Source organism: Arachis hypogaea, chromosome 13, assembly GCF_003086295.3.
Source record: "Arachis hypogaea cultivar Tifrunner chromosome 13, arahy.Tifrunner.gnm2.J5K5, whole genome shotgun sequence".
Lineage (NCBI taxonomy): Eukaryota > Viridiplantae > Streptophyta > Magnoliopsida > Fabales > Fabaceae > Arachis > Arachis hypogaea.
Genome location: NC_092048.1, coordinates 117,822,438 through 117,835,094, shown reverse-complemented (window position 1 = coordinate 117,835,094; position 12,657 = coordinate 117,822,438). Strand labels below are relative to the sequence as shown.

General features: G+C 36.4%; 1 protein-coding gene across 1 annotated transcript; it reads left to right on the top strand.

The window, feature by feature from the left end:
* The first annotated feature begins 323 nt into the window (after positions 1-323).
* Positions 324-3,358, top strand: LOC112732895 (uncharacterized). The gene is made up of 8 exons (XM_025781713.3): positions 324-1,124; positions 1,259-1,444; positions 1,571-1,636; positions 1,798-1,866; positions 1,999-2,103; positions 2,293-2,526; positions 2,617-2,750; positions 2,868-3,358. The coding sequence occupies exons 1-7, from the start codon at positions 627-629 to the stop codon at positions 2,713-2,715; spliced, it is 1,257 nt and encodes a 418-aa protein (XP_025637498.1). The 5' UTR covers positions 324-626; the 3' UTR covers positions 2,716-2,750; positions 2,868-3,358.
* Positions 3,359-12,657: the final 9,299 nt, after the last annotated feature.

Sequence of the window (12,657 nt, the reverse complement as noted above, 5' to 3'; positions counted from 1 at the left end):
TTGTGTATAATTCGAACCAAGCTGGTTCGAATTATGTAGAAATAGAGTTCAAACTAAGCTGATTCGAATTACACATAAACGTGCATTGGTAGATTCATGAAGCAGTTTTCATTTTGGCTTATTCACGTAAATTATTTTCTCCCTGGCTTATTTCTGTTTTTTGCCCAATACTTTATAAATATTCATTTTATTGTATAACTAATATTTTTTCATACGGTAAAAAATAAACTGAAATAAAAGTCACTTGAAGGAGGGGAAGAGAGAGAGACAGAAAATTCAAGAAATTCTGTTTTTATAGAAAACAATTGGCAATTGGCAATCATGTGAGAAAAAAAGAAAAAAGAAGAGAATTGAATGAGTTGATTAGATTAGACCAGTCAAAAGTACTGTATGTATGTGCATGGGAATGGCTTACCTAAACTGCTTATAGAGATTGAAGCATTTTGGTGTCACATCCTTCACTCTCTCTTCATATATATATATATATATATACCTCTGCCCCCTCTTCCCAGTTTTGTTATCATCATCATCAATTCTCACTGCTACACCTGCCTTCCTCTGAGTCTGACCACCACCACCACCATCCCCCTATCATTTTCTTTATATTACTCCTCTCTTCCCTTCAAATGGAAGCTTTTTCTACTTTTCCTTCTTCTTCTTACCATAATCACTACCCAATTCTTCTTGACTCGTCATCGCTCTTCATCCCCAATAACACTACTACTACCCCTCCTCCAATAAAGCTTTATTCTTCTCTTCATCATGATCATCATATGATCAACACTACTGCTGATACTACTAGTCCCCATTATCCTCTTATTCCACCACCTAATCACCAACTCTTTCAACTTCATAATACTACTACTAATAATAGTAATCAGCAGGAAACATCTTCTTTGGATACTAGCTCTGTTGATCAAAGCTCCAAGGTTGTTGCTGCTACCACCATAAGTTACAACAGTAGTGCTGATCCTTCTCCTCCTTTTCTCTCACATAACCACAGCCCTGAGTCCTCTGTGGTTGAAAACGGTGACCAAGTCACTCAGAACACTCCTCCTCCTATTAACATGGCGGACAACAAGCGGAAAACTACCTCTAACTCCTCTTCCTTCAACAACAATAAGGTCAATAGTCTTGGCTCTCAAACTTTATTTATATAATATGTTATTCTTTAGTTGTTTTCACTTTTCAATAGTTTCATTATTTAGTTCCTAGACTTTATATATAATGTTAACAATTTCATCATATTATATTATAGGAGTTGTCAGCAGGGAGAGAAGGGAGAAGTAGCAAGAAACAAAGGAAGAGTAATAATGGTGGGAGTGGGGTGAAGAAGGGAGAGGAGAAGGAAAAAGAAGAGGCTCCAACAGCAACAGCAACAGGGTATATCCACGTTAGAGCAAGAAGGGGCCAAGCAACTGATAGCCACAGCCTTGCTGAAAGGGTACTATACCATATTATTAGCAATTAATTAATTAATGATGCTCTTCTTTTATATGGGTCCCCACCTTATGGTTAGGTACTCTGATTAATTCTCTAAATAAAATGACCAAAATGTTCATCATTGCAGGTGAGAAGGGAGAAGATAAGTGAGAGGATGAAGATGTTGCAACGACTTGTGCCAGGCTGTGATAAGGTGTGTGCCATGATCATCATTTTCCACTATCTAATTGTGTTGGTATTAATGAATTGTGATCTTTGGTTGAGAGCTGAGACACAGTAGTTACATGTTTCTATCAGTATCACCTCTTTTCTGACATGTCACTAACCTCATCATATGATTTGGTTCATACTTAGGTAACCGGAAAGGCCCTTGTGTTGGACGAGATCATCAATTATGTTCAGTCCCTACAAAATCAAGTAGAGGTATGTAGTGGTACCGCTAATAATAATAATATACACTCAAGTCAATCATATAATATATATATATATATATATATATTTTTTAATTTGAAGCTAGCTAGCTAACTAACTATATAACAATATAAATATATGCAGTTCTTGTCAATGAAGCTTGCTTCAGTCAGCCCCTTCTTCTTTGACTTTGCAATGGACCTAGATAATGATAACAATAATGGTCACTTGGTTAGACCACTGGATCAGGTATATTCAATTTTTTGTTAAATATTATGTTGCATTATTAATTATATACTATTGGATAAGAGGTTGCAATGTGAACTCCACTAAAGTTTGATCAATTATTAGTAAATAATGAGAACTTGTCTCCATGAACCAACAAGTTACATGGGCAAACAAATCTAATTATTTTATAAAACTTTGTTTGTGTAACAGAATGTTCAGAATCAGAAGATAAGCAGCATAGCATCAACACCAGCACTGGCATCAGTACCACAATGCAGCACAAACCAGGTTACACCCTTTGCTGATACAACCACCATGACCACTACCACCGGTACCACCACCTTTCCCGGTGCTAATAATAATAACAGTGACTATCTTTTGGATTATTCATCAACATCACCAGTTTTTCTACAAGGACAGAGGTCATCAAATGTCTTCTCTGAGGTATACATACAAACAAAAAATGACTAAAGAATAATAATTAATTGTATGTTTTTCTTGCTTTCTAAGTTGTGACAGAAACATCATTTTCAGTATACCGGTGGTCAATTCTGGGAAGTAGAAGAAGACCAACGACAAAAGCAGCTTCTTCATCCATATGGACTTGGCAGCAACTTAGGTTCCTTGAATTAATACAGTATCAAATCCACATAGCTACAAAACATGTTGTAAGTTTTCCCATGTGGCTATACATGTGACATATGTTTATTTCTTTATTTAACTGCTAGTTAGTTAATTAATAAGTTGTGTGCTGATCCTCTTTTATCTTTCAATCTTTTTTGAAGGTATCTTTTATTATTTGTTCTAGTTGGTCAGCACAATGAGTGAACCAGAATCGTGATGCATGAACACTGGAAGACCAAAACTACGCATGGTATCACATTATATCAGAATAGGAATATGTGAAATTGAAGAAAGCTAAGGGGGAATTCGTGGCATCATATATACTATATGGCTGGGTTCTTGGTTCTTGGTTCTTGGTTCCTAGTCCATCAGATTAATGTGAAAAAACTTTATTAGTTTGGAAACATGATGAATAAAGTGAAGCAAAATTAATGGATGGATATGAAGAACCTGTAGTAGGACCCCAAAAGCCAACCAAATAAGACCGTATCTTTTCTCCTAGATCCCTTGTTAGATGGTTTTTGACATAATGTTGCTCTGGTGCACAAATTCCAAGAGCCTCTGTATCAATGTTGTTACTGAAATCAGAGGGGGTGATATTTATGTAATGTATAAAATATTAAAAATGTTATGTATATTTATTGTGGTGGCAGTTATTCTGTTAGTACAGTTAATTTCACCGTTATTTAGAAAAAGGTTGATGGTAACCGGTCATGTTTTGACATGACAGGCCATGCATCTGTGTAAGTAGGGATAGTTATTATGTTCATGAATCTTCCCAGTGTGCCATGCCGACGCGTAAGATTTGGTGAATGCTCCCAATATAACTCTCTACATCTTCTATCAAATGATCTAATAATTTATAATGTTATTTTTATGTAAAAATATTTTTATTAAAAGTATTATTTTTAATTTTTTTTTATAAATTTGAGAACTTTACAATATTATTGATTAAAAGAAATTTTAAGTATTATTATTCAAGAATGTTAAAATTTTAGTAACTTTAATTATTAATTTTAATTATAAATCAATAATTAAAAAAAAATTAAAGATCAATAAAATTTATTTTTTTAATCAATATTTTTAGTTATAAATTTAATTCCTTTAATTTAATAATCCAATAATATATTTTTAGGATCTTTAACATTTTTCATTAATAAAATCACTCAAATATCAATATTTCTCAAATACTATAAACGTGAATAGAATGAGTATATTGTGTGCGTTGAATTTGAACCACCACCTAAAAAATAAAAATATTTTGCCCACTAAAAGGGGAGATTATTAAGAATTACAAGCGGCTTCTACGATACTTTGAGTTGACATCAGGGTTCAGTATTAATTTTGATAAGTCCAGCTTGATTCCAATTAATTGTGATGAGCAGTGGGTCCAACATATGTGTAGCTTGTTGGGTTGTAAGGAGGATACATTTCAAGAAATCTCCTTAGGAGCAAATCCGAGGTTGGTAAAGACCTGAAAGCCTATAATAGACAAAGTAGAGGAGAAACTCAGTCTTTAGAAAGCTAAGGTGCTAAACAAAGTTGAAAAGTTAGTGCTTATCAAATCGGTATTAAATAGTTTGCTAGTGTATTATTTGAGTTTATTCAAGATGTCGAAGGTTGTTGCTAAGAAATTGATTTCATTGTAGAGAAGATTCCTGTGGAGTAAGGAGGATGGTAGGAATGGTATGACATTAGTGAGATGGGAAGTAGTGCAGGCTCTAGAGAAACTAGGCGGGTTGGGAGTTGGAGATGCTATAGTTCGTAACGCAACACTTTTGTTTAAGTGGTGGTGGCAATTTGCAAAGGAAAGAGTTCCCATTGTGGAAGAATGTGGTATGTTCCTGTAATAATCTGAATCCTAATAAGCTACTGTCAACTCAAGTGCTACCTACTAGAGGAGGTCCATAAAAGAATATATGTCAGATACAAATTACGAATCAACATATAAGAGATAAGATGGTTACAGGCTTGTCCATAGAGATTGGTGATTGGAGGACGGACTTGATTTTGGGAGGATGTATAGTTACTTTGTGGATCTTTGAAAGATCGGTTCTCCTGGCTTTTCTCTGTTTCAAATCAATGTGGATCTGTTATAGGAGATTGTGAGTTTTGGGATAGGTTTGAGTGGATTTGGAACTTCCAATGGAGGCGAGAGCTTTTTCAATGGGAGTTGAAACTTCTGAGTCAATTACACGAGGGTTTGAGACCTGTGAAAGTAGTAAATAACAGAGAGGATAGAGTTGTGTGGAAATATGGTAAACAAGGTATTTTTTCAACTAACTCATTTGTGCAAGTGTTGCAGGAGGAACTGCTTCCAGAGGAGGTAACCAGCTATAGCTTCACTAAGACTATTTGAAAAGATTTAGTTCTACTAAGAGTGGAGCTGTTTGCTTGGTTTGTCCTGATAGACAGGGTGAATACAAAAGAAAGGCTAAGTCGGTGATAAATGGTGCAGTGTTTGTAGCAAGAGTGTGTGAAATATTGTAACAGAAAAGAGGAGAGTGAAGACAAGAAGCTTAGATGTATTGAATGACAAAACTCAACTACACTATTAGAGCTACCTTTTCTATACATAGATAGGTGCCACATTAGTTGGCTTCTAACTAACTACCAATTACTAGCAGAAATTGACTCTAACAGAAAAGATTCTACTCCTAACTACTAGTGACTCCCTTCTTTCTACAATGTGCAAGTTGTTAGTTTGGTTAGCTAGTTTTCTTATAAGTCAGGTAACCCCATCCCTCAAGTTAGGAGTGAAGATATTTTTCAGGCCTAACTTGCCAATGAGGTTTGGTCAATAAGTCTGCAACTTGTTCACGAGTGAAAATTGGCAAAAAATGAATGACTTTCTCGAGCACCTTGTCTCTTACAATGTGACAATGGACTTCAATATGCTTGGTTCTTTCATGAAACACTGGATTAAAGGCCATGTGAGATTCTACCTGGCTATCGCAATAAATGCTAACTGGTTGCTTTAGTTCCAGTTTTAAATCTAATAGGATCTTTTTTATCCATATGGCTTCTCTAGTAGCTGATGCAAGTGTCCGATACTCATCTTTCGCGGAAGAGGCAGTTACAGTTGTCTGTTTTTTACTCTTCCATGACACAATGGAGCTTCCAACATAGAAACAATAGGCAGTGGTGGATCTTCTAGTATCTGGGCAAGCTGCCCAATCTGAATCTGAGAATCCTGTGACTGTGATGTCTGCGCTTGTAGGGAAGAATAGACCATTGGCTGGGGCTCCTTTGATGTATTTAAGAATTTGGATTACTGCCTTGAAGTACACATCAGTTGGTGCTTCAAGAAACTAACTCAATTTGCCAACAGCAAAGCTTATTTCGGGTTGAGTATTAGCTAAGTAGAGTAACTAGCCAATGAGCTTTCTATACTCAGTATTGGAGGGCAGTGATTCCCCCTCCCCCCCCCCATCTTTTGTCAATTTCGAAGAGTAAACCATTGGTGTGGAAGTGGTTTGCAGTCCTCAAGTTGATGGTTTCTCAAGATGTCTAGTGTATACTTTCTTTGGTACAAGGCCAGACCATCCTTGCTTCAGGCAACCTCCATGCCTAGGAAGTATTTCAAGTCACCAATGTCTTTTATGCTGAATTTTGCATCCAACAATGACTTGATGAAGTTAACTTCAGCCATGTCATCCCTAGCTATCACAACATCATCAACATAAATCAACAAGATAGTGAAGCTACTCAGTTGAGACTTGGTAAACAAACTATGATAAGACTTTGATTGAGAATAACTAGAATCCAACAGAACTATTTTTAGTTTGTTGTTCCATTGGCAGTTGGCTTGTTTGAGGCCATAGAAGGACTTTTTCAACTTGCAGACCAAGCCTGAGGGTGCATTCAAACCAGGAGGGGCTTGCATGTAGACTTCTTCCTCAAGATCACCATGTAAGAAGGCTATATTGATATCAACCTGTTTGAGAAACTAGCCCTTGGCCACAGAAAGAGCTAGCACAATTTTTAAGGTGCTGAGCTTTAAAACGGGACTGAAGGTGTTAAGGTAGTCAATGCCTGGCACTTGAGTGAAGCCTTCTGCCACCAATCGTGCCTTGTATCTCTCAATTGTTCCATTAGAATTGTGTTTTAACTTAAACACCCACTTACAACCTATTGCCTTCTTTCCAATTGGTAGAGCAGTGAGCTACCAAGTCTTCAGTTTCTGAAGCGCATCGAGTTCCTCTTTAATAGCACTTCTCCAACAGTCATGTTTTATTACTTCTTCAAAGTACTTTGATTCTTTATCAGTAGAGATGGCTAGGGAGAAGGATTTATGATTTGAAAAAAATGCACTATAAGACAAAAAAATGTGAGATTGGATACCTTGAATCTGAGCTGGAATCTGTTGTGGTGCTTATACGCTGATAGCTTTTCAGGTATTTAGGTGTCTTTTTTTCTCTGTTGGATCTTCTTGGAATCAGATTCTGTTCAGTATTTTATGCTGTTTGAGATGCATGATGTGTTGATTGAATGAAATCTTATGATGCATAACTAATTGTGTCTGTCTCGTGTCTTAAGGGATTCTCATGTGATTATACATGTTCAAATGAATTATTAATGCTATGTGCCACTGTCTGAGTGTTAGTAGGTGTTGGTGTAGGTGTAGTAAAAGTGGATTCAGGGATAGTGCAGGCATCATATGTGAAAGGATCATTTATGAGTGGATGCTGACTATTGCTAGATGCAGGATGAGGAATAGATGAATTAGAGTAAGTATTTGAATTTTGATTAGAAAAGGAAAAATGGTTTTCATAGAATTTTACATTCCTAGACACAAATATCTCTCTTGAAGCCATATTCATCAAAAGGAAGCCCTCGGTTCCTTCTTTAAAACCAAGAAAAACATATCTCCTAACTCGTGGGTCTAACTTAGTTCTACCTGAACTGATTGTGCTAGCAAAAACCAAACAACTAAAAATTTTAAGGTCAGTAATTATTGGAAGTGAGTTATGCAGCACATAGTAGTGTGACAGATAATTTAAAAACTTTGATGAAATTCAGTTTATGATGTGCACAACATGTGACACTGCAAGATTCCAGAAACATTTTGGCACACTTGAATGAAATAGAAGTGCCTGTGTCACTCCTAAAATGTGTTGGTACTTTCTTTCAACAATCCTATTTTGTTGGGGAGTTTCAACACATGAACGTTGATGTAGTATCCCAGTTTCATTATAGAATGACTGCATTAAAAATTGTGCACCATTATCACTTCTAATAATTTTGATTTGTTTATGGAACTGAGTTTTTGCAAACACAACAAAATTCTTTAACAAGAAAGCGGCTTCAGATTTTGATTTCATAAAGTTCACCCAAGTAAATCTTGACTTATCGTCTACTATAGTAAGAAAATATTTGTGTCCATTTATTGAAGGAATTGAGAGAGGTCCGCATATATCTACATGTATCATATCCAAACAATGCTGTGATTTGGTAGTGCTTAAGCTAAATGGCAGCAACTTTTGCTTTGCCAGGTGACATGCATTACAGGGATTCTCATCCTTGTCATAGGTAATAAAATCATAATATTTTTTCATGTCAATTAAACCACTACATGGTAGATGTCCTAGTCTATAATGTCGTAGGTCCTTATCTCTTATGCTTTGTATATTCATGATGCATGATGTGTCAGTGCTTGTGCCAAATTGTAGATTCCTTGCTTCAGCTTTCAGTGTATAAAGGCTTCCATCAGATTTAGCTTTGCCAATCATCCTCATGGAGCTGTAGTCTTGAATCTCACAGAGTTTGTCATTAAAAATCATTTGGCAGTGCAATTTGGCTGTGAGTTTGGAAACCAAAATTAGCTTGTATTTGAAAGAAGGTATGTATAATGCATTTTTCAAATACAAATTTTTTGAAAAATATTTTGTTCCAATTGTGTTGCTGAATGTAATAGTACCATCTGGCAACCGCACTACAATTGGATCAATTTTGTGATATGTTTGAAAATCATCAAGGGAGTATGATACATGGTCTGTAGCCCCAGTATCAATTGCTCATGCAGTGCATTTATTGTTTGAAATTGTTAGTGTTTCAACACTTGTTTTGAATTGAAGAATGTCTACCAAATTACCTTGATGAAGTGGTGACTGTGATTATGTCACAATTTGGTCAGTACTTTGAATAGGCTTTAACTCATAATTTTTCAAGAGTGTTAATAAAGCTTGTCTTTGCTCTACAGTGAATCCAGAATCGACAGTCCTACTTCTAACCAGCTGGCTACTGAGTTTTTCATTATCTTTCTCAGTTTTTGCTGTTGCCATATAGTTTACAGTAGCTTTTCTACTATTCCTTTACTTCAAGTGTGGAGGATAACCATGTTTCTTGTAGCATGATTCAATACTGTGTCCCAGCTTCCCACAATGTGCACATTGCACCTTCCTACTTTGTCCTCTTCCTCCTTAATTTCTTCCTCCTCTACATCTTCCTTTCTCTTTGTTTTGTCCAAATTCCACAAAGTTCAAGAAAGGAGTAGAATTATTTACGATTTGTGGGGAGAGCAATTCACTTTGGAATTTGTCTTTCTTGTTGGGAGAGCATCGCAAATACATTGTTCAAGTTAGGAAAATGACTCATCATCATCACTTGTGATCTCACACCTGAATACTGATCATTTAATCCTCTCAAAAACCTAGTTATTCGATCTTTAGACCTGTGACTGCTAATTACTCCTAATACACAATTACAGGTTACACCACATTGGCATACTGGAATGCTTATGAAATTATCAAGCTGTACCCAAATTGTCTTCAATCTTGTGTAGTATGAAGTTACATCAAGATCGCCTTGTCTTACGGCATACAATTCTTCTTGAAGCTCAGCCACTCTGTACATATCACCCTGGTGGTATCGGTGCTCAAGTTCGTTCCAAATATCACTGGCAACATTGTTCCATATCACCGACTGAGAGATGCTTGACTCTAGAGAAAGATTAAACAAAGACACTACGTACGTATTACACCTTTTTGAGGGTTCAAACAAGCTATCGCCCTTCTCCGGTTTGGTTATCATTCCATCCACGAAATCGAATTTGTTCTTTAATTCCAATGCCAATACTATTGCTCTTCTCCAATCTCCATAATTCTTTTCCATTCAAGATCATGTTCGTGATCGATACTCCGGGATTCTCAAAAGGATGAAGATAGTAAGGGTTTGATGATTCTTGTGTTGAATTCGAAAATGAGGTAGGAATCGGATTGTTACCTCGACTCAATTGAGTTTGCAGTGCAGTGATTTGATTAAGGAAGTAAGCGATGCTCTGTAGATCGATGGTTGCTACATCAGGTAAATCTTGGTTGCTACGATTAGGTTCTGCCATTGATACTCCAAATCAATGCTAGATATGCACAATTCAGACACTGAAATCTCTAGATTATAGTAAGACAGAACGATCAAGTCATTCTTCTCTCTCAACTCTTTTCTTGAACCCACGCTACTCTATTAGAGTCCACTCTCACCGCATCGTGATAAATGGTGCTGTGTTTGTAGTAAGAGCGTGTGAAATGTTGTAACAGAAAAGAGGAGAGTGAAGACAAGAAGTTTAAATGTATTGAATGGCAAAACTCAACTACACTATTAGAGCTACCTTTTTTATATAGATACATAGATAGGTGCCACATTAGTTGGCTTCTAACTAACTACCAATTAATAACAGAAATTGACTCTAACAGAAAAGATTCTACTCCTAACTACTAGTGACTCCCTTCTTTCTACAATGTGCAAGTTGTTAGTTTGGTTAGCTAGTTTCCTTATAAGTCTGGTAACAGTCGGTTTGGGATTATCAGTCAGGAAGATAATGTATGTGTTTTATGTAACAACGATATTGAACATGTACATCACTTGTTTCTTTGCTGTGAATATGCTTGACAGATGTGGAGTGTTTGGATATCTGTGTTTGACCGATAATAGTCTTTTTCGGGTTCAATGAAAGAATATTTTCTAAATTGGACAAAAGAACCGAGTAGAAAAGAGGATCGAAAGCAGTGGTTGAGATGCTTTTGTGCGATCGTTTGGAACATTTGGATGGAAATGAATAAAAGGATATTTCAGATTAAAAACAAAGGTGTAGAAGATATTATCAACATGATCATACTTAGCTGCAACGAGTGGAGAGGTGTGGATCCTTTTTGTTGTTGATGGCTATACCGAAGATGACATGAGAATTTTTCTTTGTGTTGTTGTGTTGCTTTCTTAATTTTTAGTTTGTTGTGTTTGACTGGTTCTATTTGTTCCATTTTATTGTGTTGAGCTCTTTATTTTTAAATAAAAAAAGTGTTGTTTAGTAGCCAAATACTTGCTGAATATGCAACTCAGAGAATGGTACACTAGTGCAAGAAATTAAGCTCAATGCGATCGAAATTTTGTCGGGTTCAACAGCTTCACACAAATACCGTTATATTTAAGTATATAATGTTAACTTTTTTAATGACAACTTTATCATCCTTATTATTTTCACTTATTTAATGTACAAACTTTTTATGATGGACTGAAAAAACTTCCTTTTTCTTTGTAATGTAATATATATATAGTGTTGTCGTTGCCAGCCTTACAAAACAGCATTGGCTTTCTCTTTCTCACCCTTTTTTTCATCCTTTTCTTTCTCTTTTCTCCCCCGTCACCTTCTTCTTTGTGTATTTATTGTTTATGATTTTTGTTTTCTTCATGGGTTTTTAAATTTCAATATCGCACTTATAGTGATATTTTTTTTTCTTCCTTTCATGGTGTTTTTGTTCTTTGGATAAAGTATATTTTTTATTTTTAAAATTTAGCAAAAGTTTTAAATATATTCCTATGTTCTATTTTATTTTAATTTTGTCCCAAAAGTTTTCGATTTGTATCAAATACACTTCAAAAAATGCTAAATACCGTCGGATTTACTGTCGTCCTAAAGTTGACAGTATAAACATCGCCAGAAATTGATTACCGGCAGATTTTTTTTTGTCCGACACTAATTACTGGCAGATTTTCCGTCGGTATTTTCGATAGATTTGTCAAGACTGAGTTGATAATTATCGTACCGTCGAATCCATCCGATGGTAACTTTGACGTCATTTCATGTGTTTAAACGCCAAGTTATTGTCGGATTTATCCACGATAAATCCTACGGTACAGTTAAACCATAATTAGTAGTCAAATTAAAACTTTGTTAACAAAATTGTTGGCAGAAATCTAAAATTATCAGAAATCAATAAATTATTTTATTAAAAATAAATGGTCCGAATACAATAAAATGTCATAGAAGTAGAATACAATGAAGTAGACAAACGAAAAAAAATCCTAATCCCTATAGATCCCGGTAAGCATCGTCGTCGTCATCGTCATTATGGTCCCCCTGCTGAGGCGGCGGAGTAGGTGCTGATGTCAGTGCCTCACCAGCAGCATTACCGCTGGAACCAGCAGTGCCGCTGGCTCTAGTAATGCTACCTCTAGCACACATCTAATAGTTGTACGCCTCCATCTGCTTTGGTAACTGATCTAGCTGCTCTAGCTTCTCCGTCAGGTCCAAGCTGATGGCAATGGCTCCTCCCACGCGTGGAAGAAGGTCGTTGTATCTCTACTCAGATTGCTCCGCTTGGTAGTGAAGCTCCTATATCAGCTTCTGCACCTCCTCCCTCAAGTCGACAACTTCCTGGGGACCCGCAGGGTTGGTGGCAAAGGCAAAGGAAGAGAAAGCCACCAATACAGAGGAACGGAGGCCATTGGAGAAGAACGCCCCAACCCAAACCAGCGATTCTTGCGGGGTTCAGAGGCGGTCTCGCGCCAAACCCTATTAGGATCTACCACTGAGGTCTCGAAGCTGGCTTCGTCGTTCCCGCTAGACGGCTGAGCTGGGTCGCGGCTTTCAACCTCTTTGTGTAATCCTCCTGTGTTTCACACATCGTGATTAGGATAACAGTTAATTGACTTTAAACCAAATAAATTTAAAACTTA

Coding starts and splice junctions, on each gene's coding strand:
- LOC112732895 (XM_025781713.3), top strand. CDS start 627: ATGGAAGCTTTTTCTACTTTTCCTTCTTCTTCTTACCATAATCACTAC. Junction 1,125..1,258: donor CTTCCTTCAACAACAATAAG/GTCAATAGTCTT, acceptor ATTATATTATAG/GAGTTGTCAGCAGGGAGAGA. Junction 2,527..2,616: donor CATCAAATGTCTTCTCTGAG/GTATACATACAA, acceptor CATCATTTTCAG/TATACCGGTGGTCAATTCTG.